The sequence below is a fragment of the Sus scrofa genome, chromosome 3, assembly GCF_000003025.6.
Source record: "Sus scrofa isolate TJ Tabasco breed Duroc chromosome 3, Sscrofa11.1, whole genome shotgun sequence".
Lineage (NCBI taxonomy): Eukaryota > Metazoa > Chordata > Mammalia > Artiodactyla > Suidae > Sus > Sus scrofa.
Window position 1 is genome coordinate 38,474,694 of NC_010445.4, and position 24,468 is coordinate 38,499,161.

The 24,468-nt window shown below is 49.6% G+C and overlaps 1 protein-coding gene across 1 annotated transcript in view; it reads left to right on the top strand.

Annotated features, from left to right (window-relative positions):
- Nucleotides 1-24,468, top strand: part of CREBBP (CREB binding protein) — a 141,878-nt gene that overhangs the window by 86,328 nt on the left and 31,082 nt on the right. The window contains exons 6-16 of the mRNA XM_005662184.3: nt 6,628-6,870; nt 8,487-8,589; nt 8,855-9,001; nt 10,087-10,204; nt 10,891-11,062; nt 11,358-11,402; nt 13,598-13,722; nt 14,378-14,566; nt 16,126-16,542; nt 18,763-18,942; nt 19,933-20,122. Of these exons, the coding sequence (XP_005662241.2) occupies nt 6,628-6,870; nt 8,487-8,589; nt 8,855-9,001; nt 10,087-10,204; nt 10,891-11,062; nt 11,358-11,402; nt 13,598-13,722; nt 14,378-14,566; nt 16,126-16,542; nt 18,763-18,942; nt 19,933-20,122 (1,929 nt within the window). The remainder of the gene's footprint in view (nt 1-6,627; nt 6,871-8,486; nt 8,590-8,854; nt 9,002-10,086; nt 10,205-10,890; nt 11,063-11,357; nt 11,403-13,597; nt 13,723-14,377; nt 14,567-16,125; nt 16,543-18,762; nt 18,943-19,932; nt 20,123-24,468) is intronic.

Consider the following 24,468-nt stretch of genomic DNA (forward strand, 5'->3'; position numbering starts at 1 on the left):
CAGCAATATCTTCTCTCTGAATGTTTTCTGTCATTCCTCCTCTCCTAAAGCGAGTTGTGGTTATCGTGTGTGAACATGAGGTTTAGGCAGTAGGGAGGAAATGTGTATCTGAACGCCTCGGGTTGGGGGCCACTGTAAGGGGGCTCATGCCCTTCAAATCTGTATCATTCAAGGCTCAGCTGTACGTGAAAAATACACGGGGAACTCTATCCAGTCACTGGTGCTGGAGCATGACGGAAGATGATAGGAGACAAAGAATGCCACTGTGTTATGACTGGGCCACTTTGCTGTACACCAGAAACTGGCATTACTTTGTAAATCAACTGTAATTTAAAAAAAAATGAAGTGACGAAGGTGTCACTCAGAGGGGTGCCTCAGAGACAGGTCAGCAGGGTCGGTGGTCCTGATGGAGGGTCAGAGTGCCCTGCCTGGGCGGTGGGCCTGCTCAAGCAGTCTCCCTAAGATAACCGTGGGAGAGCATTCTAGACGGCACGAGCACGTGCCTGCAGGGGTGTGGATCTGACAGGACTCAGAGGTTTCTGTTCAAGCGAGGTGACTCAGGGAGAGAGGACTGTTTGGAGTGGCTGGTAGGGACCCCTGGGGACCCTCTGAGGTCCACCTGTGTCCCCAGGGCTGTGCTTTCCAGGCAGGTTTCCCGAAGAGGCACCCCGTCCCCGGCGCACAGCTTCCCGCAGCGACATCCCTGTCGAGAGAACCTGCCAGGGTGCCCTGCAGAGCCCGCCCAGCGCTCACTCAGAGGAAACCCAGACCATTGGCTACTTCTGCGGCCAGTGTTGAGATTGTGTGTGATTTTTCTTTTGAGTTGTTTTCTAGAGCTTCTGTAACCTATCATCTTGAGTTATCCGCCCCTTATGAAGATAATCAAATTTTATGAAAACCTTAGGACTTTGCAGGGTCCTGTCTGTCTGTCTCCTATCTCCTGTCATTCCTGGCATCTGACTCCCAGTAAATCCCAGGATGCAGGAGGGCGGGGCTCTGTGAGCATGGGACTGAATTCCGAGGTTGAATTCTTGTTGCCTCATCAGTGAGGTTTTCTACTCAGCGTATGATCCTCAGACCGCCTGCACGGGCACCCCCAGGTTGCTCGTTAGAAACACAGAAACATGGCCCTCCTGTTACTAGACTCTGTTTTAACACAGCCCCAGGTGAGAGGGTGCATGTTAATGGCTGAGCGGAGCTTGGGATGCCTTGAAGGGCAGGGTGTCTGCTCTGGAGCTCTTGAGAAGGTGTGAGTTGTTTTCTGGGGGACACCATAGGTTTCCCAGCTGAGGCCAGAAGGACTGTCCAAACGGATGCTGCAGGCTCAGCCCCAGAGCCAAACCAAACCCTCGAAACTGCCCACGGCTGCCTGGCTGTGCCATGGCGTGAGCCTCGTCATTGTCTCTGTCCAGAGTCTCCAGACCTGTTGCTTGAATGCCTCTACTGGCTCGATGCTCACTACCTGGTCCAATTCTAGGCACCTCTGATTGTTTAAAATGCATTCCTTTCAAGTCCAAATCTGCCTCCTTAAAACTCGCACTTGAGACACCCGCCTGGTGCTCAGTGAGTGCTTGTTGGACAGGCCCTTATTCACCTGAGGGCTCTTGAGAGAGTCTCAGACACCTCTCGAGACCTCCCCTGGTTGGGGCAGGGAGCAGAGGGGGCAGTGGGACCTCAGTGTCTGTAGAGACAGAGCCTTGGGCTTGTCTGCTCTGATGTAAGTACTGAACAGTCACCGGACTAGCTTTTGTCCTTGCTCTTCCGGGCAACGGGCAACCCTGGCAAGCCCTCTGAGGGTGTGCGTACTTGCTAAATGGTAGCTGACAAGAGGTTTGGCACTGGGGCTTGCGTTGCCTTTTGTTGTCATGTCCTGCCCTGTGCCCATGAAGATGCTGGGAAGCACGGCGGTCCTGGGCAGAGCCTTTACAGAGCCCGTGCTGTGGGACCAGCTCCGCAGAGACGTCTGCAGATCTGGGTAAATGGCAGCTTGACTTTTTCAGTGGGAATCTAAGCGATGACCAGGTAGCAGCTCTTTTTCCTGCTTTGTGGCGTGTCCCCCACCAACCTGACAGAGCCTTGGGATTCAATATGTTTGTTTTCCCAGGATTTCCAGATTGAGGACAATTTTATTGAGAATGACTGGGGCAGTTGAATTCTGGTGAATTGAATGTTGCAAATTAACAGTGTGTTATACATGGAACCTATTTGTAGGACAGTCTTTGTTTTCACTGGGAAAAATGGCCTTGAAACGTGGTGGGCGAGTCCTGGACAGAGCCCATGACCACACTTGGCCGTGTGTTTCCTGGGTCCTGGACTGTTGATGTATTTGCAGCAGAAGGGGAATGATGGGGCAGTGGAGAGGTTGGGGTTGCCCTGAACATGTGCTGGTAGCAGAAATTCCACTTGTCACTCAAGGGAGAGGAACCCATGCTGCACTGAGATGTGCTGAGCCACTGTGACAGGGTGTTCTAAAGACTGACTGTGTGAAATGTGGCATTAAACTCTGAGAAAGGAAACAAGATGTAACAATGTAAAAAGAAGAAGCAGCAAACCTCGGGATGTGTGAGGTTGATGAACGTAGAAGGCTGTCTTGCGGGATGAGGGAGCCTTAGCACTCTGCTCATGTTTGTTCAGCCCCAGGGCCCTCAGGGCTGCAGCGTGGACGTGCAGCTCACCTGAACCACGGTTCCCTGGGTGAGGCGGGGTCCGATGGGCTGCAGGCTGGTCCTGCCTTTAGGGAATGTTCCAGGGAGGGGCATTGAGCACCTTTGTCCTGATACAGGCCTGGAGCTGCAGCCGGATGCCGTCAGTGGTGCTTAGGTGGACCCTGTGCTCCAGGCGCAGACCTGGTGCCGACATGGCGTCCTGGGCGCACCTGCCGTCTGCGTGATCAGCCCCCTGGCGCGGGAAGCAGAGCCCCACAGGCGTTGCAGGAACTCGGAAGAGTAACTGCCGCCCGAGAGATCAGGAGGATGTTCACGGGGAGCTAGAGGTCTTGGGCTCACGCGCTTGGTCTGCGGTTGCTTTTCCCGGGTAACCCCCTTCGGTCAGCCGCTGCCCCCGTGCAAGGTGCCTTGTTCCCTCACCCTGACATGCTTGTGATCTAAGGGTATTGGGATTCAGATTGAGCCAGGCCTAAACGTCAGAGGCCTCCTTCACTCTTTCTTCTTCTTCTGTGGCGCTCCCGGGCCAGGATCTAAGCTGAGCCAGCGCTGTGACTGAGGCAGCAGCCGCGGCAGCTACAGATCTTTAACCGCTGCACTGGCCAGGGATGAACCCACGTTCCTGCCACTGCGCAGACACCTACGGTCCCATTGCGCCACAGTGCGACCTCCTCAGAGACCTTTTTATTTGTTCATATTTCGTTTTCTTAGTCTCTAAATTGTTGGAACTGTCACGTACCAACTGTTTACTTGTCCTCAGGTCTGTTTTCTTCAAGATAAAAAATAGAGAAATGTCTACATTTAGGAAATAAATGCTTTTACTACAAACTGCATTGGCCACGTGAGCCGCTTCTGTGGGAAATACTGGCTGTTCTGTAAGTGGCTTTGGGCTTGGGAATGGCAGTCGCCCTAGGATGGGGAATTTTGGCTAAAAGGAGGGTAGATGGGGAAGTGTGGACACAAATGGATTATAGTGGGAAGGAGTCATTGTTAAAGCGCAGCTGCTGCATCTTCATCCAGAAACAGAAGACCTTGTCTCTCTCACTTCCTTGCCACAATACATCAGTATGTGTATCCAGCATGCTCTGGGTCTGTTTCCTCTTATGCCACAAGATGATGGAAAAATAAGTCATCCTACCATTACCACTTTCCCCTTTTTTTTGGTCTTTTTTTGGGCCACAGGTGCAGCATTTGGAAGTTCCCAGGTTAGAGGGCCTAAGCGGAGCTGCATCTTCTGGCCTCTGTACACCAGAGCCACAACAGCATGGGATCCGAGCTGTATCTGCAACCTACACCACAGCTCACGGCACCTCTGGATCCTTAACCCACTGAGGGAGGCCAGGGATGGAACCTGCGTCCTCATGGATGCTGGTCTGGTTCTTCTTTTTTTTTTTAGATGGCCGCACCCATGGCATGTGGAAGTTCCCCAGACCAGGGATAGTATTTGAGCAGCAGCTGTAGCCTACACCATCACTACAGCAGTGTGGGATCTTTACTCGACTGCGCTGGTCTGGGGAGCAAACCCATGCCCCCATAGCAACCCACGCTGCTGCAGGCAGATGTTTATTAGCCCACTTCCCAACAGCAGAAACTCCAGTCACTTTCCTTTTTATTTATTTATTTATTTATTTTATTTATTCCTTTTTCCCTCCCTCCCTTCCCTCCGTTCTTCCTTTTTTGGCTGCCCCGAAGCATATGGAGTTCCCGGTCCAGGGAACAGATCTGAGCTGCAGATCCTTTAACCCATTGTGCCAGGGATCAAGCCTGCATCTGGTGCTGCAGCAGGCCACCAGTCCCATTGTGCCGCAGGGGGAACTCCTCACTTTCCTTTTTATATCACAGCTCGTTTTTTCCTTCTGATTCCCGTTTTAATTGCTGAAATCTCTAACAATGACAGACTGTCACAGGGACAGTACATGTATGTGGTAATTCAGTCGCACTTCTTGGAAAGAACACATTGAGCAATCTAGGATAAAGTGGAATGATGGGAGATAAAATGTGATTCCACGTCGGTTCCTTTTGTCATTTTACACAGACACGTTAGTATTAGACCAAGGCCCAAAACATTTAGTGTATAAACCAGTTTCTTTGCTGAGATCTAGCATTTTTATCCTAGTGTTTTTATCTTACTTTGAACCACTTGTATCCACTACTGTAACCTACTATAGACTATTTCACTTAATCAACAAAATCAAAAGTGATTTCTGACCAGATTTATAGAGGACATAAATGCTTATATCATGAAAGTGTTTGTATAACCAAAAATACAATAACAAAGATGAAAATGCCTCCTCTTTCTTTTAGAAATTAGGACTTAATAAGCTCGCTGCATCTTCAGTGCCTTTACTATGGCTTGACAACGAATAGTTGATACCTCATGGTTCTTTCAAAAAATTTAGCTTATCAGTTTCAGAAGTATAACGGCATATGTTTAAAGTTTTGAGGAGTATTAACTATTAGAAAAAATACTTGTAAGGGTATTGCACATGGTTTGTTTCAGCTATACACGTGTCATAAAGTGTACCTAGGGAGTTGCTTTTAATTTATAATAATGAGGCGCTCAGTGTGTGTAATTGTGTCAAATGAGTGTTAATGAGTCTGAGATCTGAATATCCTTATTAGAAAAGTTAATAGTGTGAAATGTGTAATTACCAAGTTTTGTGTGTTTTTTTTTTTTTGTTTTTTTTTGGTTTTGTTTTTGTTTTTTTTACACATTTCAGTGTAATTAAGCTAGCCTGATAAGTATTTGAGTTGTTTGTGTTATAGCTGCACTGGTGGTCATGTGAGAATATTATCATATATGATGGTCTAAATTTTAAAGAATGGCTTTGCGATAGTGTTTTATTTATCAAAGATCGTGTATTGTAGTATCGGTTTTATAAGCTGCTCTTATTATAACATGACTTTAAAGTTTGGGAAAGTTGGAAAGAAGGGAACTCTTAAGAATAAAAATAAATGGTATTACATAAGATTTCTGCCATATGGCGAGTGGTCACCAAATTAGGACATTCAAATGGATGGACGGATGGAGCAGTGGATGTTTGGGGTCATCTCTGTTAACTCTGGAGCCCTTGGCAGGGGGGCTCTTTCGTGTCCTGAGGTAGCTGGGGAGGACACCCTGGAGCCCGCCGGGCCACGCCGTGGGAGCTGAGGCTGGCTGCTCAGGAGAGGGTCCTGAGACTCGGTTGAGTACCAGCGGTGCGGAGGTGGCACCTGGCTAAATGGAAATCCTGCACAGTGGCCAGACCTTGATCATCACTCATTTTGGCTTGAGAGACACTTGGTCCAGGGCAGTATTTCTTGACCCGCTTCACATAGCAGAGAGCTCAGACATGCCCTCCTGCCTCGGAAACTCGTGGCACAGAAAGGTGTGCTGTTACCTTGTCCCTGTATACCTGCGTCTCATGGAAGTGCATTCGGAGGATCGCGTCCTAGGTCTTAGCTAAGTTACGGATAAGTAACAAACCTGACGGCCTGGGTGCCACCTCTGCTCCTTCTGCTGATCCTTGTGTACCTGTGCAGGTGGGCAGGGAAGGGCCCAGGGGAGCAGCAGCAGGAGGGGCCTTCTTGGCTCATCTCAGTGGTGCCTGATGACCCTCAAAGAATCAGAAACTTTGTTTTGTCACGTGTTTGCCATTTCCCCAGAACTGGCTCTTTATGAGTCTCCAGATTAATACATGCCCATTTCCATGAGGCAGTCTCTGATTTTGTGGTCCGCTGCTTTCTAACAGAGAAGCCGAGTTTTCTTTGGCTTTTTGCTCTGCAATGACTGCCGTGCAGAAGAGCCGAATGGAATAGGAGCCTTCTCTCTGCACAGTTCCTTTCTTGATAGCCTTTCCCAGTGCTTTGTAACATACGTTGGTGGTCTTCTGATGAAATGTGACTTGCTTTTCAGTAGTTTTTAAATCACTTGTGGACGTCTCCCTTTTACTTATCTTTTTTGTTTCTCTGTTTGTTGTTATAGCCATCCTGGGGTCTCCAGCTAGTGGAATTCAAAACACAATTGGTTCTGTTGGCACAGGCCAGCAGAATGCCACTTCATTAAGTAACCCAAATCCCATAGACCCCAGCTCCATGCAGCGTGCCTATGCGGCTCTTGGACTCCCCTACCTGAACCAGCCCCAGACGCAGCTGCAGCCTCAGGTTCCCGGCCAGCAACCAGCACAGCCTCAAACTCACCAGCAGATGAGGACTCTCAACCCCCTGGGTAGGTGAAAGAACTCTCAGCAATTTCTTTTTCAGACGAAGCATTGGGAATGACAGACTTCCTAGAAACCCACGGCTGTTTCCGGTTACTGTTTTGACTTTAAATTCAAGTTAATATATGTATTTATATTGTGATGGTATCTTTTAAATCATTGAAATAAACATTCCAGGAAAAGGCGAAAGTGTTGGGTGCATTATAGATGTTACAGGTTTATAAAATGAATAGTATTTGCAAATGAACCAACAGTTTTGCTGTTTCTGTCTAGACAGTTTTCTTTTCTCTCTCTCTCTCTCTCTTTTTTTTTTTTTTTTTTTTTTTTTTTTGTCTTTTTTCTTTTTAGGCCTGCATCCCCAGCATGCGGAGGTTCCCAGGCTAGGAGTCAAATCAGAGCTGTAGACCCTGGCCTACACCACAGCCTCAGCAACGCCAGATCCAAGCCACGACTGTGACCTACACCACAGCTCACGGCAACACCAGATCCTTAACCCATTGCACAAGGCCAGGGATCGAACCTGCGTCCTCATGGATGCTAGTCAGATTGTTTCCGCTGAGCCACAGTGGGAACTCTGACAGACTGTTTTCTTAATATTTTCTTTAAATTGACAAAGTCCTTTCTTTTCAGCTTGGGCTTAAGCCAGGCAGTTATGTCAGTCAAATTAAGTCAGAGTTGTTGTGCTAGTTTCCTTCTTTTCCTAAAACTATTTTAACCTTAAAAGTGACTCTTAAAAATGACCAGTTTGAAAACAACTCATTGTTGCTTTTTGGAAAACAGTTGCCCTCATGCATCACTTACTCTTGCTAACTGGGCGACTGGGTTGGAGTCCCGGAACCTGGGTACCAGTCTGACCCCACCTCTGCTGATGGCCTGATCGGGACTAGACTGTGCACCTCGCTTTGTCTCAACTTCCTCTTCCTTCACGGTGGATATTGTAGACAAATCGACCTTTTATGTTCTTTGCCTGCACTTAATCTCTATGATTTTATTTTCTGATATGCAAACAAAACCCAAAATATGACAGAAATATGTAAGAGGTCAGTTTACTTGTTTCAATCATGATATTAATGAAGCCAGAATCAAAATGTGAAGCTACAAATGGGTCATTTCTAATTTCTTTTTCCACAGTCATAGAGTACTCATGAGACCAGCTAGCCTCCATAACAATGCCTCGTTTTAGCTGTAAAGTGTCGTGGGAAGGGATCTGCCTGTGAGGTTAACAATTCAATCGCCATTTTTCTGGAACTCCCAGAATTCCTGCCATGGGGTTTATTATTAAAACTCATAAGAATCACTTACTTAAAAAAACAAAGAGTTCCTGTCATGGCGCATCGGAAACGAATCCGACTAGGAACCATGAGGTTGTGGGTTCGATCCCTGGCCTCGCTCAGTGGGTTCAGGATCCGGTGTTGCCGTGAGCTGTGGTGTAGGCCGGCAGCTATAGCGCCGATTAGACCCTTAGCCTGGGAACTTCCATATGCTACGGGTGTGGCCTTAAAAAGACAAAAGACGAAAAAAGAATCACTTATTTATATGTGACTTATTATTTATGTTATCGGGACTTTGATGTGTATATGAGAATTTAGGAGTGTGTTGATTTCTTTTCTTTTTCTCTTTAAAGGAAATAACCCAATGAACATTCCAGCAGGCGGAATAACAACAGATCAGCAGCCACCAAGCTTGATTTCAGAATCAGCTCTTCCAACTTCCCTTGGGGCCACCAAGTAAGACATTTGTTTCAGTTGCCTCCTATCTGAGCGACAGTCAGACATGCAAGTGTGTGAACTCTTGAGTCTTTCTAAATGTGGGGCAGGGGCTATAGTTGGGGCCAGGGAGGGGCCGTCTCCCGTCTCCCTCTGTTCCCTGCTTCCCCCACCCCCCGTCCCCCCGTCCTCCCGTCCTTTCCGTCTTGCCTGTAGAAGAGGTAGTGACGTTGAAAGCCACATGTGGTTGAAGGGCCTGGTCGGCTGAGAGCCCTTCTTCCCTCAGCCCCCTGATGAGCGACGGCGCCACCTCTGGGAACATCGGACCCCTCAGCACTCTACCCTCCGCAGCACCTCCTTCCAGCACTGGCGTTCGGAAAGGCTGGCACGAACACGTCACTCAGGACCTGCGCAGCCATCTAGTACACAAACTGTACGTGGCCACCTCCCGCGTCGTTCACGTGGGATGGAGACATTCTGAGGCCGAGGTGATGGGGCAGTTGAGCGGTTGCGTTGATGTCTGCTTCGGTTCCTTCGTGGTCTCCTGGGCCCCTGGTGATCGTACCCTGGCAGCCAAAGGGAACCACGTGCCTGTTGAGGGGCCGGAGGATCCCACAGACCCTGGGTGGTGTCAGAGCGTCTGCAGCTCTGCCCCGCAGAGGGCCAGACCTGTTTTCTATGCCCCGGCTGCACCAGGGAGCTGGAATTAGCTCAGAAGCATTGCTTTATTTTGTGGCTCAAGATCACAGTTGAGGAGACCCCAGAGAACTGGAGGAATTTGGGCTTCGTCAGTACAAATGGTTTGATAATGCTGTCATGCATGTAACATACAAGAAATTAACAGCTAACTTTCTCCAGCTAGTTAAGTTAAATTGAAGGGGAGATTAATCGACTGGCATTGGAGGGGTTTTTTTCCTTCATTAATTTCATCAAAAAATTTTGGGTTAGAAAAAGGGGGGGGACCACCATATGCCACAGGTGTGGCCCTTAAAGACAGAAAAAAAAATTGCTAATAAATCGTTTAAATATTAGGAATTCAAAATCTTTTTTGGTTTTTTGTCACTGCTCCCGGGGTATATGGAGGTTCCCAGGCTAGGGGTCTAATCAGAGCTGTAGCCACCGGCCTACACCAAAGCCACAGCAACACAGGATCTGGCCTATATCACAGCTCACGGCAACGCCAGATCCTTAACCCACTGAGCGAGGCCAGGGCTCAAACCTGCAACCTCAAGGTTCCTAGTTGGATTCACTTCCGCTGCGCCACAACGGGAACCCCGAAATCATGTTATTCTTGAGATGATGAAGTACTTACTGTTAATAGTAAGATACTGGTGTGTTTGACGTGTAGAGAAGTTAACAGGTCAGGATTCTCTCCAGAGTGACCTCACTGATGTCTTCATATACCGGGCAAGAGGAATTTGGGGATGTCGCTTGGCAGTGTACTGCCACAGAGGCGGTTGGTTGGTTCTCTTTCCATGCCGCTCAGAATGGTAGAAACTGACCCCATTGTCCTTTCAGCGTCCAAGCCATCTTCCCGACCCCTGACCCCGCAGCCCTGAAGGATCGCCGCATGGAGAACCTGGTGGCCTATGCGAAGAAGGTGGAAGGGGACATGTACGAGTCTGCCAACAGCAGGGTAGGTTGCCTTTGGGTCCCGGCACCTGTGGGAGCCGCGGCTGCACCTGTCCAGAAACAGGGACGTCTGTTCGTCTGGGAGACGCGTCACTTGAGGACACTGACCGGGGAGTCTTCTCAGTTAAGACATGAGGTCCCTCCCTGCACAGCTCTTGTCTTGTAACTACCGACTACTGATGTCTCCCCTGCAATAGATAAAACTGCTTTTTCTTTTTTCTTTTCTGTCCTTGGTTGGTTGGTTGGTTTGGCTCCACCCATGGCACAGGGAATTCCCAGGGCAGGGATCAGATCTGAGCCACAGTTGCGACCTAAGCCGCAGCCGTGGCAACACTGGATCCTTTGACCCACTGTGCCAGTTCTGGCGCTGCAGAGACGCCACCCTCCTGGTATGCCATGGCAGGAACTCTGATGAAGTCGTTTTTATCTGTGCATTTACTTGGTGGCGGCCTTGGTTACAGTGCTTGTCCTGTGTCATTGCCGGCGCGAATCCAAGAAGAGGTTCAGCTGTGGACTCACCTGTGATGAGTACCTCGTCCCTGCTGCCTCATACATGCTGTCCCATCCCTGGGTGCTCATGCTCACCTGCGCCAGTGTGCTCAATTGAAACGATCGTCAGTTGGTCAGAACACACGCACGCGCGCAGAGCTTCTTTGTAACGAGTAACTAGTGTGGAGGTTTGCTTTTCAGGATGAGTACTATCACTTATTAGCAGAGAAAATCTACAAGATACAAAAGGAACTAGAAGAAAAACGGAGGTCACGTTTACACAAACAAGGCATCTTGGGGAACCAGCCCGCCTTACCAGCCCCTGGGACGCAGCCCCCTGGCATACCACAGGCCCAGCCCGTGAGACCGCCAAGTAAGGACTGCCTTTCTGGCTCTCCGTCTGCCTCCCCGCTTCTCCTTCTGCATCTGGGATGATTTCTGAGCATGTGGAATCATGTTCCCAGGAAGCCTGTGCTTAGAAAATTGTGGGGGTGGCCGTGGCATGGCCGAGGCCATGGCCTGTGTTTAGAAGTTGAGTCCCCCTGGTGGATGGGCCTCGAAAGGGTGTGCCAGCGTCAGGCTGCTCGGTGCTCTTGCCCCTGTTGACTGGCTTTCTCTGTAAGTTTGCAAGATGATTTTCTGTAATGCTGTTTTTTCTGCCCTTGCAGATGGGCCCATGCCCCTGCCTGTGAACCGCATGCAGGTTTCTCAAGGTACCAAACTATTACTGTCACTCACATTCTGGTTTCACATTCACAGCCACAGAGTCGATGGGTGTGTCCTCTTCCCTCTGTGTTTCTCTGTCGCTCCTTCTCTTCCTCCCGCTCCTCCTTGCTGATGAGCAGCATCCACGTTCATGGGCAGTACGGCATATCTGATGCAGTTGGAAGTCTCGAGATCATAGGGGACTTTTCCAGGGAGATCGGGAGTTAACCCTTTGTTTGTTTGTGTTTTGGATGGACAAGACGTTGCCCTTAGGAAGAGTCTCCCAAAAAAGGCACTGTAGGTGAGGGAGAGAAACTCTGAACATTCTGAACGGAGCGCACTGAGCCCGCCCTGGGGCAGGGGCACTGCCAGGGGCGAGGTGAGGAAAGCGCGGTGGTTGCTCTGGGCCCCGTAGAGGCTGGCCAGGGAAGGTTGGTGCTCAGAGAGTCCTTGTCAGGCCGGGCTCTTGGCAGCTGGTCTGAACAGCTTTCAGAGGTTCTTTCTCCCGTTGAGATTCTTTTTGTTGGTGATGATTGAAGCAGTCATTTGAGTTTGGGAGTTTGGGGGTGAGGGTCATTTCAGAGCTTTTACAGCTCTTGTCAAATTGAGACATGAACAGTAGGATGATTTTACAGCTTGCGAAATGAAATAGTGACATTATCCAGATTCCAAAGCAAGGCTTTCCTGCTGTGTGTAGAGGAGTTGAAGAGGGGAGAAGAGGCCGATTTAAAGGTGTGGTAAGTGTGGCCACTGTAGCTCAGCGGGTTAAGAACCTGACATAGTGTCCGTGAGGACGCACGTTCAATCCCTGACCTCGCTTAGTGGGTTGAGGATCCGGCATTGCCTCACGTTGTGGTGTAGGCTGGCAGCTGCAGCTCCGATTCGAGTCCTAGCCTGGGAGTTTTCCTATGCCACAGGTGTGGCCATATAAAGAAAAGGAGCACCTAAGTTTTTAAAATAAAAATAAAGGTGTGGTAATTGTACTGCCTACTGAAAAAGACCTGGTGGATAAACTGATCATGCGGAGGAAGCTTTTCAGAGACGTGTTTAGATGGGCTAGGTGTGAGGGCGAGAGGAAACAAGAAATCAGAGAAGCTGAGCCTTAGGAAAGTGGCTGGTGCTGCGTCGGGATGGCATGGAAGGTTCTGGTCTGGGATCTTGAGCAGAGCGGGGAAGGAGGTGTTTGCTAAGGAAGCACAGGCCCCCTTACCAGCACATCGAGGTTTGAAAAGCGGCTCTTTATGGTGCTATTTCTTCGTACATCTTTTTCTCTTATTTAATACAATCCTCATGGAGAGGGGGACGCTTTTGTATTATAGGCTTCTCGGGAAGTCCTGGGCCTGTGCTGAAACCTAGTTAAATAGGTGACATTTCTAAGCGGTGCTGAGGGGGTCCCGTGTTCCTTGAGGCCCCCTGACCCCGCACCTGTGTTAGGCGGTGCCTCCAGGATTCTGTCCCGCGCCACTGTGGGTCCTCAGACTTACTGAACCAGCGTTTATGGAGAGCTCAGAGGTTATCCTGGGGAATGGCTAAGGAAGAGAGCCCGTGGTCCAGAGACAGGCGCAGCTGGTGTGCTGTCTTTGATGGTGCAGCGCCCCTGGGAACGCGAAGGCAGCGTGGCAGTGAGATCCCTCCCGCCTGTGGAGAGGAGGCTGAGGTTGAGAATTGCCAGCCTCAGGGCACTTCCGGAACACGTGATGTGCTTGCAAAATTAAAACCATGTTTTGAGTCTTACCGCAGATTCTCACGAGAAGTCTAAAGCCTGGAAGGTCTGGGGTGGTGGGAGCAGGCTTCCTACAAGAGAGGAGCTGGGAGTCAGGTGCCCCAGAAGGCTCGCACGGCGGGCTGGGTGGGCGCCCTGGCACCAGCTGGCCGCCTCCGTCTGCTTTGTCACCGCGACATGTTGGCACGAGTGCTGCCCCAGCCTCGTCTGCTCGCAGCTTACCTGCCTTTCTGCCTTCACCTCCTCATGCTGCCCTGCCACCCACCCCACTGCACCACCCTCACCACCGCAGCTTTGGTGCCATTTTTCCTGACCAGTCTGTTACTCAGCCGTCTCTTCTGACTGAGGGGGTTTCCTTTCCGTTGTATACGTAGTGTGTGTGTGTGTTCATTCTGTTTTGCTTAGAGTTTATTTGGTGAGTTGTGATTCTCTTTTCCTGTGGGTGCTCTTCCTAATGAACCGCTGTGGGTATCTTCACAGGGATGAATTCATTTACCCCAATGTCCTTGGGGAACGTACAGTTGCCACAAGCTCCCATGGGACCGCGCGCAGCATCCCCCATGAACCACTCTGTCCCAATGAACAGCATGGGCTCTGTTCCAGGGGTAAGTGCTGCTGCCTGCCTCGGCCGGGCCGAGGGGCCTTGCTCGAGTGGGGCGCATCCTCGCTGCAGGGAAACGTGTCGATTGCTGGGAATCCTGTGCTACCTGCTCCCTCAGATTAGGATTGTGCTTTATTTCCTCTGATTCTCTCTCTCCCTCCCCCGCCACTTCCCTTTCCCTTTCTCTCTCTCCCTCTCTGTCTCAACTTTACTATAACAAGAATTATTGGACCATTATTTATTTTTATTGAGATGACAGATTCCTAGGAACCCATGACGTAATGAAAAGATGGGAATTCTGAGGATGGGGCCAAGCCGCCTCAGAGGAGGGACCGAGAGGGACTTGTCAGTGTCTGGTGACTCCTAGAGTTTCCTTTCCGGAGGCTGCTTTCTTAAGTGCCTCCAAGAACTCATAAAAGGCACATTTGGGACTTGAAGCTGTAGCACACTGTTTATTGGTGTGTATGCAGAGGACTGTGTGAAGTGGGCTCGTTAGAAATGGCGCTCGAGAAACTTAGAGGGAGGCTGAGAGCAGCAGGTCTAGGGAGTGGTGGGTCCTCTCCAGCGAGGGAGGGTTTGGAGATTCCTGTCTCGTCCCGCTTATCCAGCAGGCTCTGGCCCTTGCCGCCCCCTGAGCTGTCTGTGACCTTGTCTTTTAGATGGCCATTTCTCCTTCCCGAATGCCTCAGCCTCCAAACATGATGGGCACACATGCCAACAACATGATGGCCCAGGCGCCTGCGCAGAACCAGTTCCTGCCGCAGAATCAGTTCCCGTCAGCCAGCGGGGCCATGAGTGTGAACAGCGTGGGCTTGGGGCAGCCGGCGGCACAGGCAGCCGTGTCCCAGGTACTGTTCTTCGGGGCTCTGAGCCTCTCCGTGGATGCAGCCCAGCTTCCCCCTGACCTCAGCAGGTCTTACTAGGTCATGGACGTGAGGATTCTAGACTTAACGTTTCGTGTCCTAGCATCTCTGGATCCCCCACCCCCGTGTCTTCCATCGTTTCTGCCTTGTCTGGAATGACTCTTACCAACTTGGAGTGAACTTCATGCAAAAGTGGAATGAATGTATTACAGCTTTTTTGGTTTGTGTGCTTCTGTGTTTTGTTTTGGGGTTTTAGTTGTCATTTTCTTGGTTATCATTTGTGTATTTTTTTGAAATTTTTTTGTCTTATTAGGGCCGCACCTGCGGCATGTGGAGGTTCCCAGGCTAGGGGTGTAACCGGAGCTACAGCTGCCGGCCTACACCACAGCCACAGCAACACCGGATCCTTAACCCAGGGAGCGAGGCCAGGGATCAAACCAGCATCCTCATGGATTCTAGTCGGGTTGGTTAACCACTGAGCCACAAGGGGAACTCCTAATTGTGTATTTTAAATTCTAAGTTTTACATGTGATCCTGAGAGACACTGGATTTAAAAGAGGGGGTGAGGAAAGGCCCCATGAGTTCACTCCTAATGTCTGACCCGCCCAGGCGAAGTCAGGCTTAACTGGGTCGTTTGACTAGTTCTCCTCTCCTGGAGCCTGGTTCTTATTTAATCGGCATAAAAGTAGAGAGAACTCTTTCCTGTTCATGTTCCTGCCTTTCCCTCCCTTTTGCTCATTGTTGGAGTGTCTTCACATTGCTGCTGTATACAAGTGTACATGTATTTAAAATAGGCCAGGTCTCTCCCCCAAAGATAAAGTTCATTATTTAATCTTTTTAACATGAAGTAACATTGACTAGAAGGCGTTGACTACCCTAGATTTACTAAGAACTTCTAAGTTAAGTCTCAGTTTCCACGAGTTTTACTGCTCTCGCACCGGAATCATCGGGTTTGTCCTGTGTTTTTGGCTCTGTGGGCCAGGGCTTCTTTGCGGTAATGACGACTCCACGGTGATGCCAGGCCAGCCCCCGCCGTGCGCATACCCGTGTAAGCCACGGAAGCAAACAGCTCGCCGTTTGTACGCAGTTTGCAGATCCCCATTCTAGACCAGTGATTCAGGATAACTTTTTAATTGGTCCACAGATAATTCTGAAGCCTGTCCCTGGTCGAGAACCACCACACCGAGACATTTCTGTGTTTCAATAACTCATTTTTTAAAAAAGACAAATAGTGATCTTTTCTAGTGGTTTAAGCTGTGAGTGGGTCTCAGGGAGCAGGGAGCTCATAAATGGAGTGCATGTAGGTGTTTGAGCAGAGAGCCCCGCACTTACAGACACCAGAGTGTGAGAAGCAAGTGCACCTGACCGTAGGTGTGCCGCCTGGGGACTTTGCAAAGGGACCTTTGCCATGCAGTCAGCAGACCTTATCAAGAAACCCCTGTTTAGAAAGAAAGAAACCATGATTAGATTTTCAGACATTTAATTCTTTAAATCTGATGCCACATTTTCAAAATAATTTCAATATCCTCTGTTTCTTCTGTCAGGGGCAGGTGCCTGGGGCTGCTCTCCCCAACCCTCTGAACATGCTTGGGCCCCAGGCCAGCCAGCTGCCTTGCCCACCAGTGACACAGTCACCGCTGCACCAGACTCCGCCTCCTGCTTCCACGGCCGCAGGCTTGCCATCTCTCCAGCATCCCGTGGCCCCTGGGATGACGCCCCCCCAGCCGGCAGCGCCCACCCAGCCGTCAACTCCAGTGTCGTCTTCCGGGCAGACTCCCACCCCAACTCCCGGCTCAGTGCCCAGTGCTAGCCAAAGCCAGAGCACCCCTACTGTCCAGGCGGCGGCCCAGGCCCAGGTGACCCCGCAGCCTCAGACCCCAGTCCAGCCTCCGTCTGTGGCCACCCCCCAGTCGTCACAGCAGCAGCCGACGCCTGTGCACACCCAGCCTCCTGGCACACCGGTGAGCCCCTGGTCTGTCCTCTCCTGGCCGAGACTCTTAGATGAGCGCTTTCCGCTAAAAAGTCTGTTGTGACGTCACTGCACATCCCAGTGCAGTCACCGGGGGGATCTGCACCCTGATGGAGCCATAACGAGCTCTGTTTTGTTTCCACCATTGGCTCCAGCGGCTCTGTTCGGCAGGACATGACTTAGGAAATTCTTTGCTAATTAAACTAGTTTGTAGAAATCAGCAACTAAAAAAATGGGCCTTCCATAGAAAATGTGTTTTTTTTTGTCTATTCGTTTGGTTGGTTTTGTGGCTGCACTGGCAGCATGCAAATTCCCTGAGCCAGGAATCACACCTGCGCCACGGCAGTGACAACACCAGATCCTTAACCACTAGGCCATCAGGGAACTCCACAGAATTTTTAATGCGTCTGACCCTGGTAAACAAGTCAGGTTCCTAATTGGATGTCCTTTGACCTTTCCTGTCAGCCTTGCTTTCCAACTGGAAGCCTTTTCTTTTTCATAACAGAACGACACACCCAGGCTAACTGTTTCTGTGGCTCCAATCTCCTCCTTCCTCCCAGGAGGTGAAGATGGCAGGTCTCCCTGCGTCCTGTGACCTTCATCCCGTGCCCTTCGGCGGTGCCCAGCTGCCTCTCTCCTGAACCTACAGGGGACACCTCTGAATCTGCTTTCTTAGCCAGTTTAAAACCTTAAAACCTCCTTCCCGCTGAAATACAGTAACTTAATTTGTGGGGGCTGAGAATATTTATTTGTAAAATGTCAAAAATTAATCCCCACAGCAACCCCAAGATGACATTGCTACTTTTTTATTTTATTTTATTTTATTTTGCTCTTTAGGGCTGCACCCATAGCATATGGAGGTTCCCAGGCTAGGGGTCCAATCAGAGCTACAGCTGCCAGCCTACACCACAGTCACAGCCATGCGGGATCCGAGCCGCATCTGGGACCGACACCACAGCTCACAGCAATGCCAGCTCCTTAACCCACAGAGCGAGGCCAGGGATCGAACCTGCATCCTCATGGATACCAGTGGATTCGTTTCCGCCGCACCACGAAGAGAACTCCAACACTGCTATTTGTAGTTCTCCATAGGGAGTGTGCTTATCCTTACTTTCTATTTCTTCTCTCTGAACAAGATCCCTTTGTAATTTTGTTTTGTTTGTATGTTTACTTAAAATTCCATTGAGTAAATCTTTGGAAATTTAGACTTTTTTTGGAATTCCTCCTTCTCTTCCTTGTTTACTCCTCCACCCCTGTTCCCACAGTTAACATAAGGCTCCTCTTACGTCCTTGCTGCATAAAGGGACTTTATTCCCCTTCCTCTGTCGGTATGCATTTATAAAACAGCCTTTGCCATAACCATAAATGTCCTTGTTGGAGGGAGTTGAATTTAAAATAGGAGGTTCTGGAGTTCCCGTCGTGGTGCAGTGGTTAACAAATCCGACTAGGAACCATGAGGTTGCGGGTTCAATCCCTGTCCTTGCTCAGTGGGTTGACGATCCGGCGTTGCCGTGAGCTGTGGTGTAGGTTGCAGACGTGGCTCGGATCCCATGTTGCTGTGGCTCTGGCGTAGGCCGGTGGCTACAGCTCCAATTGGACCCCTAGCCTGGGAACTTCCACATGACGCGGGAGCGGCCCAAGAAATAGCAAAAAGACAAATAAATAAATAAATAAAATAGGAGGTTCTGTGACTTAGGCAGAAAACTCAGAAAATAATTTTGTATCGGAGTTCCCATTGTGGCACAGTGGAAACGAATCTGTCTAGGAACCATGAGGTTGTGGGTTCAATTCCTGGCCTCGCTGTGAGCTGTGGTGTAGGTCTTGGATGCGGCTTGAACCCTGTGTTGCTGAGGCTGTGGTGTAGGCCGGCCGCTGTAGCTCAGATTCGACCCCTCGCTTGGGAACCTCTGTGTGCTGTGGGCGCGGCTCTAAAAAGCAAAAATTATAGTAATAACGATTTTACATCAAAATGTAGAAAGCGCTGCCCTTCCGTCTGTGGACTCTTAGGAAGAAGTCAGTCGTGTTTGCCCGATGTTGGCTTCCCCGGAAGTCCTGTCGTAATTCTTACTCTTCAGTTCTCTCAGGCAGGGGGGCGCCTAGTAGGTCAGTACTGAGAAAGGTTAACACGAAACTGTCTCTTACTTGAACATCAGGGTCTGAGATCTCGTGTATCATCTTGTTACGGAGACGAGTGATTCTGGTTTCTCCCCAGCTTTCCCAGGCAGCAGCCAGCATTGACAACAGGGTCCCCACCCCCTCCTCCGTGGCCAGCGCAGAAACCAACTCCCAGCAGCCAGGGCCCGACGTGCCAGTGCTAGAGATGAAGGCTGAGGTCAAGACTGAAGACACCGAGCCCGATGCCAGTGAACCCAAGGGAGAGCCTGGCTCTGGGGTGAGTGTCTTTCCTGGGAGTGAACAGGCGTGCCGCACGCAGAGGCAGCGCCAGGGGTCCGGCTGGGTGGCTCTGCTTATTGTTTCAGAATCCTGTTTGACCGTGGTTCAAGTAGGAAAGAGGTGAAAGGGAGATTGGTTATTTTTATGTGTTAAGTACAGGTTTATTTTATTTTGCCAGAAATCAAGAGCCCTAGCTTATATTTTAAATGTTTGAATCATCCAGCAACTTTCTCATTGCCATTCTTCATTCATCTAGAGTTCTGCCAAGTTAGGCTGCCCAGGGAGTGTATTCTTTTACTAATTAACCTGAGGTGGAAGTTGGAAACGGGCAGACCCAGACCACGGGCTAAATCCTGCCTATAAATTGTGTTTTGTTTGGCCCACACAATATTTTTAAAATAGGAAATGACAAATAGAACTCTAGATTTCTAGCTTTTTTAAAAAAATAAGAAGCTCTGCCAGCATCGTGCTTGCATTTCTGTGTGGCAGCTGTCTAGATGGAGCACCCGCTGTGGCTTCAGGTGGGTCCCGGGCTCTCAGGTTTCCCAGTCTCCACCACTCCCTGCCGCCTTGCACCACAGCCCCGATGCTCTCGTCTACACTACCTGCCTGGCCCCTGAGCTGTTGGCTTTTTGATCCTTCTCCCAGTTTTCAGGGCAGTTCTTGTTCCAAACTTGAAATATCCACGTGTAAAACTACTGAGCAGATAATGGTGTCTACAGTGCGTGATCACATTTTTAGCAGTCTAGCATGTACACATGTTTAAATGTTTAGGGCTGTAATTGCACTGTTACTATATTAAAATGACTCACCAGGGCCTCCAGCCCTTCTTGTGGGAGAGGAAAGGAGGGATCCCCGGTGGCAGCTTGGAGCAGGGAGAGGTTTTCACACGCCCATGTAGATTTTTACGAGCCTTCCAGTAAAGCTGAGGTAGAATAAAGGTCTTTGATAGTCATGTATCATTATCTGTAATTTTGTTTTTCTCAAGATGATGGAGGAGGATTTACAAGGATCCTCTCAAGTTAAAGAAGAAACCGACACAACAGAGCAGAAATCGGAACCAATGGAAGTAGATGAAAAGAAACCCGAAGTGAAAGTCGAAGCTAAAGAGGAAGAAGACGGTGGCGCCAACGGGGCGGCCTCTCAGTCCACTTCTCCTTCGCAGCCTCGCAAAAAAAGTAGGTCGGGTTCTTGTGAATATAGTGAATGGTGCTGCTTTTCATTGTGCTGGGATTCCATACTGTAGATTAAAAGCTAAAGCAGAAAAAGAATTCCAGGAGTTCTCTTGTGGCACAGTGGGTTAAGAAGGCTCTGGTGTCACTGCAGTGGCTTGGGTTGCTGCTGTGGTGTGGGTTTGATCCCTGGCCCAGGAACTTCCACATGCCGTGGGCTCAGCCAAAAATATAAATAAAATACAATAAAATTAGGAGTTCCCGTCTTGGCGCAGTGGAAATGAATCCGACCAGGAACCATGAGGTTGCAGGTTCGATCCCTGGCTGCCTCAGTGGGTTAAGGATCCGGTGTTGCCATGAGCTGTGGTGTAGGTCACAGACTTGGCTCGGATCTGGCGTTGCTGTGGCTGCAGTGTAGGCCAGCAGCTATAGCTCTGATTAGACCCCAATCCTGGGAACCTCCATATGCCACAGATGCAGCCCTCAAAATGACAAAAAAATAAAAAATAAATAAATATAATTACAGTAATGTTTTAAAGAAAGAAAAGACGTTCCATTCCTGGAGTTCCCATCATAGCTCAGCGGGTTAAGAACCTGACTTGTATCCATGAGGATGTGGGTTCGATCCCTGGCTTCATTCAGTGGGTTAAATATCTGGCATTGCTGTGAGATGTGGTGCAGGTCACAGATGTGGCTTGGATCCCTCGTTGCTGTGGCTGTGGCAAAGGTCAGCAGGTACGGCTCCAATTTAACCCCTAGCCTGGGATCTTACATATTCTGTGTGTGTGACCCTAAAAAGCAAAAAAAAAAAAAAAATTCCCTTCCTCCTTTTATCCTTCTTGTCTGCTGTTGCTCAGCTTTGGACTCGAGGGTGAGCACCCACAGGGTGTGTGGTAGGAAACGAGGTGCGCTCAGGGCCTCAAGTTGCAGCCACGAGCGACCTGTCTGGGGTGGCCCTGGCTTTACTCAGCCACTGTCAGACTCGTGCAGGGAGAGGACCAGACGCTTGACGTTAGCGAAACTGTCACCTTGGAGACACATGTGCACTGGAGCCTGTCAGTTTCTCCTGACCCAGACAGGAAACCAAGGGGCCAAAGTCAGGAGCAGGAGAGTAGAACCCAGTGACTCCTGCAGCAGGGAAGGGGGGGTGGCAGGTAAATGAAGAGACTTCAGGTTCTGAAATCAGCAGGATGAGCCAGGTGCCCAGGAGAAGTTGGATGGAAGTCATTAGAGAGGCGTCCAAAGCAGGGAGGTGACAGGGTGTCAGAAAATCGGTAGGTGACTGTAGAGACGTTAGGCGGGGCTCAGCTGGTCCGGGGCTGGGGGTTATGCGCTCGGGAGAGATGGCAGGAAACTCCTCAAGGCTGACACTGAGTAGTTTTGCTCCTGAAGAGACCTCGGGATTCATCAAGTATAGCAGGCCTCCTCCTGCTCCAGAAACACTGAGGACCCCAGAGAACGGTTTTCTGTGTGGATCACCGATCGCTACTCTATTTATTCAGTTTTTTTTTTTAAGTATTTACTTAAACATAAGTCATTTACCTGGCACCCTTAAATAACACGTTTTTATGAAAAATAACGCCGAAAACAAAAACAGAGCAGTGACAGTGCTTCTTACAGGCTCGTTACTCGGAGGCTTAGGTCAGTGCAGCTGGATTCTCATTTCAGCCTCTGCAGTCACTCTTGTTCCGCGTTGCTGGCAGAAGCCCATGAGGAGAATCCGGCCCCACTCAAACGAGTAGTTAAGAGAAGTGTTTGAGTAGCCTTTTCAGGTCATTGTGTTTATCTTGTAATACTACACCAAAATTCAACAAGTAAAGTTTCTTCAAGGTTCATTGCACTGTGAGATCTGAGTCCATAGCGCTGAGTTTCTTAGACTGTGTGACGTTAGAATCCATTTGTCTTCCTTGAACTGTCAATGGATCTTTTGCCATCGCATGATTTTTTTTTATAACACAATCCTTTGATCACATCTTCCAAATGTTTCCATACTTCATTGTGGGAATTTTTTTTTTTTTTTTTTTTTTGTGTTTTCAGGGCCACACCTGCAGCATGTGGAGGTTCCCAGGCTAGGGGTTGAATCAGAGCTGCAGCTGCCGGCCTACACCACAGTCATAGCTACACGGGATCCGAGCCACGTCTGCGACCTATACCACAGCTCACAGCAACGCCAGATCCTTAACCCACTGAGCAGGGTCAGGGATAGAACCCAAGTCCTCATGGATACGAGTTGGGTTTATTACTACTGGGCCACGATGGAAACTCCTCATTGTGTGCTATTTTTAAAAATCACATTAATTAATATCATTGTGAGTCTCTTCAAAAACTCTTAAGGGAGTTCCCGTCGTGGCGCAGTGGTTAACGAATCCAACTAGGAACCATGAGGTTTCGGGTTCGGTCCCTGCCCTTGCTCAGTGGGTTAACAATCCGGCATTGCCGTGAGCTGTGGTGTAGGTTGCAGATGCGGCTCGGATCCCGCGTTGCTGTGGCTCTGGCGTAGGCCAGTGACTACAGCTCTGATTCGACCCCTAGCCTGGGAACCTCCAAATGCCGCAGGAGCGGCCCAAAGAAATAGCAAAAAGACAAAAAAAAAACAAACAAAAAAAAACTCTTAAGAACTTCGCAAGCTATGTAGCTCCTGGGGCGGGTACAAGTTTTTCAAAATAATAATTTTTGATAAAAGTCCAGATTTTATCATTGGTAACAAATAGCGTCAGTTGTCCCGTAAGTAACCGGCATGCTTTGTTCATTTTGGGGGAAATGTCTCTCCCATACCCAGATCTGAACAACCATAGCTTGTCTCTCAGCCGTTTTTTTTAGTTTTATGCCGTCTATGAAAAAAGCAATCATAGGAGTTCCCGTCCTGGCTCGGATCCCGCGTTGCTGTGGCTGTGGTATAGGCGGGCAGCTCCAGCTCCTATTCCACCCCTAGCCTGGGAACTTTCCTATGCCTCGGGTATGGCCCTAAAAAGCAAAAAAAAAAAAAAAAGCAGTCACCTCAGCTCTCAACACTCCACACAAGTGCCCTCTCTCAGGACAACCTCTGCATGCAGTGGACCTGCTTTATGACAGCTCCCCAGTTTGTCAGACAGAATAAAAGACACGTGGTTTAATCCGAGTGAGCCTTTTCAGTCCCTCCTTGGGGACATTCCTAAGTGCAGCCGGCCTTTTCTCCCTGTGTGTGCACCGCAGCAGCAAAGGACGGGATGAACGGATGACCACTGAGTCCAGCTGGGTGCTGCAGCCAGGTCTACACACAGTCCAGAGGGCAAGTGACGACTTAGTATTATCATGAGCATCGCTTTCTGTTGCAGAAATAAAGTTGATTTCTCAGGCCCCAGAGAGGGCCCTGGCCATGCCGGGACGTTGTGCGGTGATGAGACGTGTGTCTGCGTTCCCCGTCGTGGCAGTCGCCAGCCACAACTGTGACGAGTGGGACCAAGTTTTTAATTTTATTTAGTACTGGCTCATTTCTGTGGTTGGTGGCTGCCGTATTAGACAGCACGGGCTCTCCAAAGCATCCGTGAGCCACGCTGTGCACAGTGCTGCCGTGGTGCCCCATCCCAGTTATCTAGAGAAGGCCTTGAGGCCAGAGAAGTGGAGTGACTTGCTCACGGCAGCCACCCTGCGCAGTAGTGGAGAATTGGTTCCCGGTCCGGCTTCGGACCACTGCTTCCACTCCTTGGTCAGTAGGGTGGTTAAACGCAGGAGCTTGAAGGTGGGTTTTCTTTGGCATAGGTGGTAAACGGACGTTGAAGGAATGAATGAATGAAGGAATGAATGAAGTGAGACAAGTTAAGGCCACAATATTTCGGATTGTCACTAGGGAGCCAGGAGGGTCTGGAGCAGGGCCCGCGTGGTGGAGGGCTTGTGCATCTCGAGGTTTCTGTTATAGCTGCTGAAATCTGTGGTGTGCTGGGGAAGCAGCCATGGGGAACAGGTGCCCTAGTGGGCACGGTCATGTTCTAATAAAGCTTTATGTTGACAGACTAAAAAGTGATTTTATGTAGTTCATGCACCCTGAGATATTATTCTTTTTTTCCTAACCATTAAAAAACTTAAAAACCGTTCTTATCTCACTGGCCATACAGAGGCAGGCAGCTGGCCACTTTGGCCTGTGGGTCATGCTTTGCCGACCCCTGGTCTAAAAGAATGAAAAAGCTATTGTTATTCAGAAAAAAACAGATGCTGTTTCGTCTCTGTGAAAACACACTAGAAGAGAGGGGTTAGCTTAAGGCGGGACTTGGATTTGTTTCATGAGGCCCCACAGGCACATCTGCCCCCTAGACCAGGCCTCTGCACCTGTTGGGGGGTATCTCACGTGCCCACCAATTGGCCCAGGTGGGGTCTAG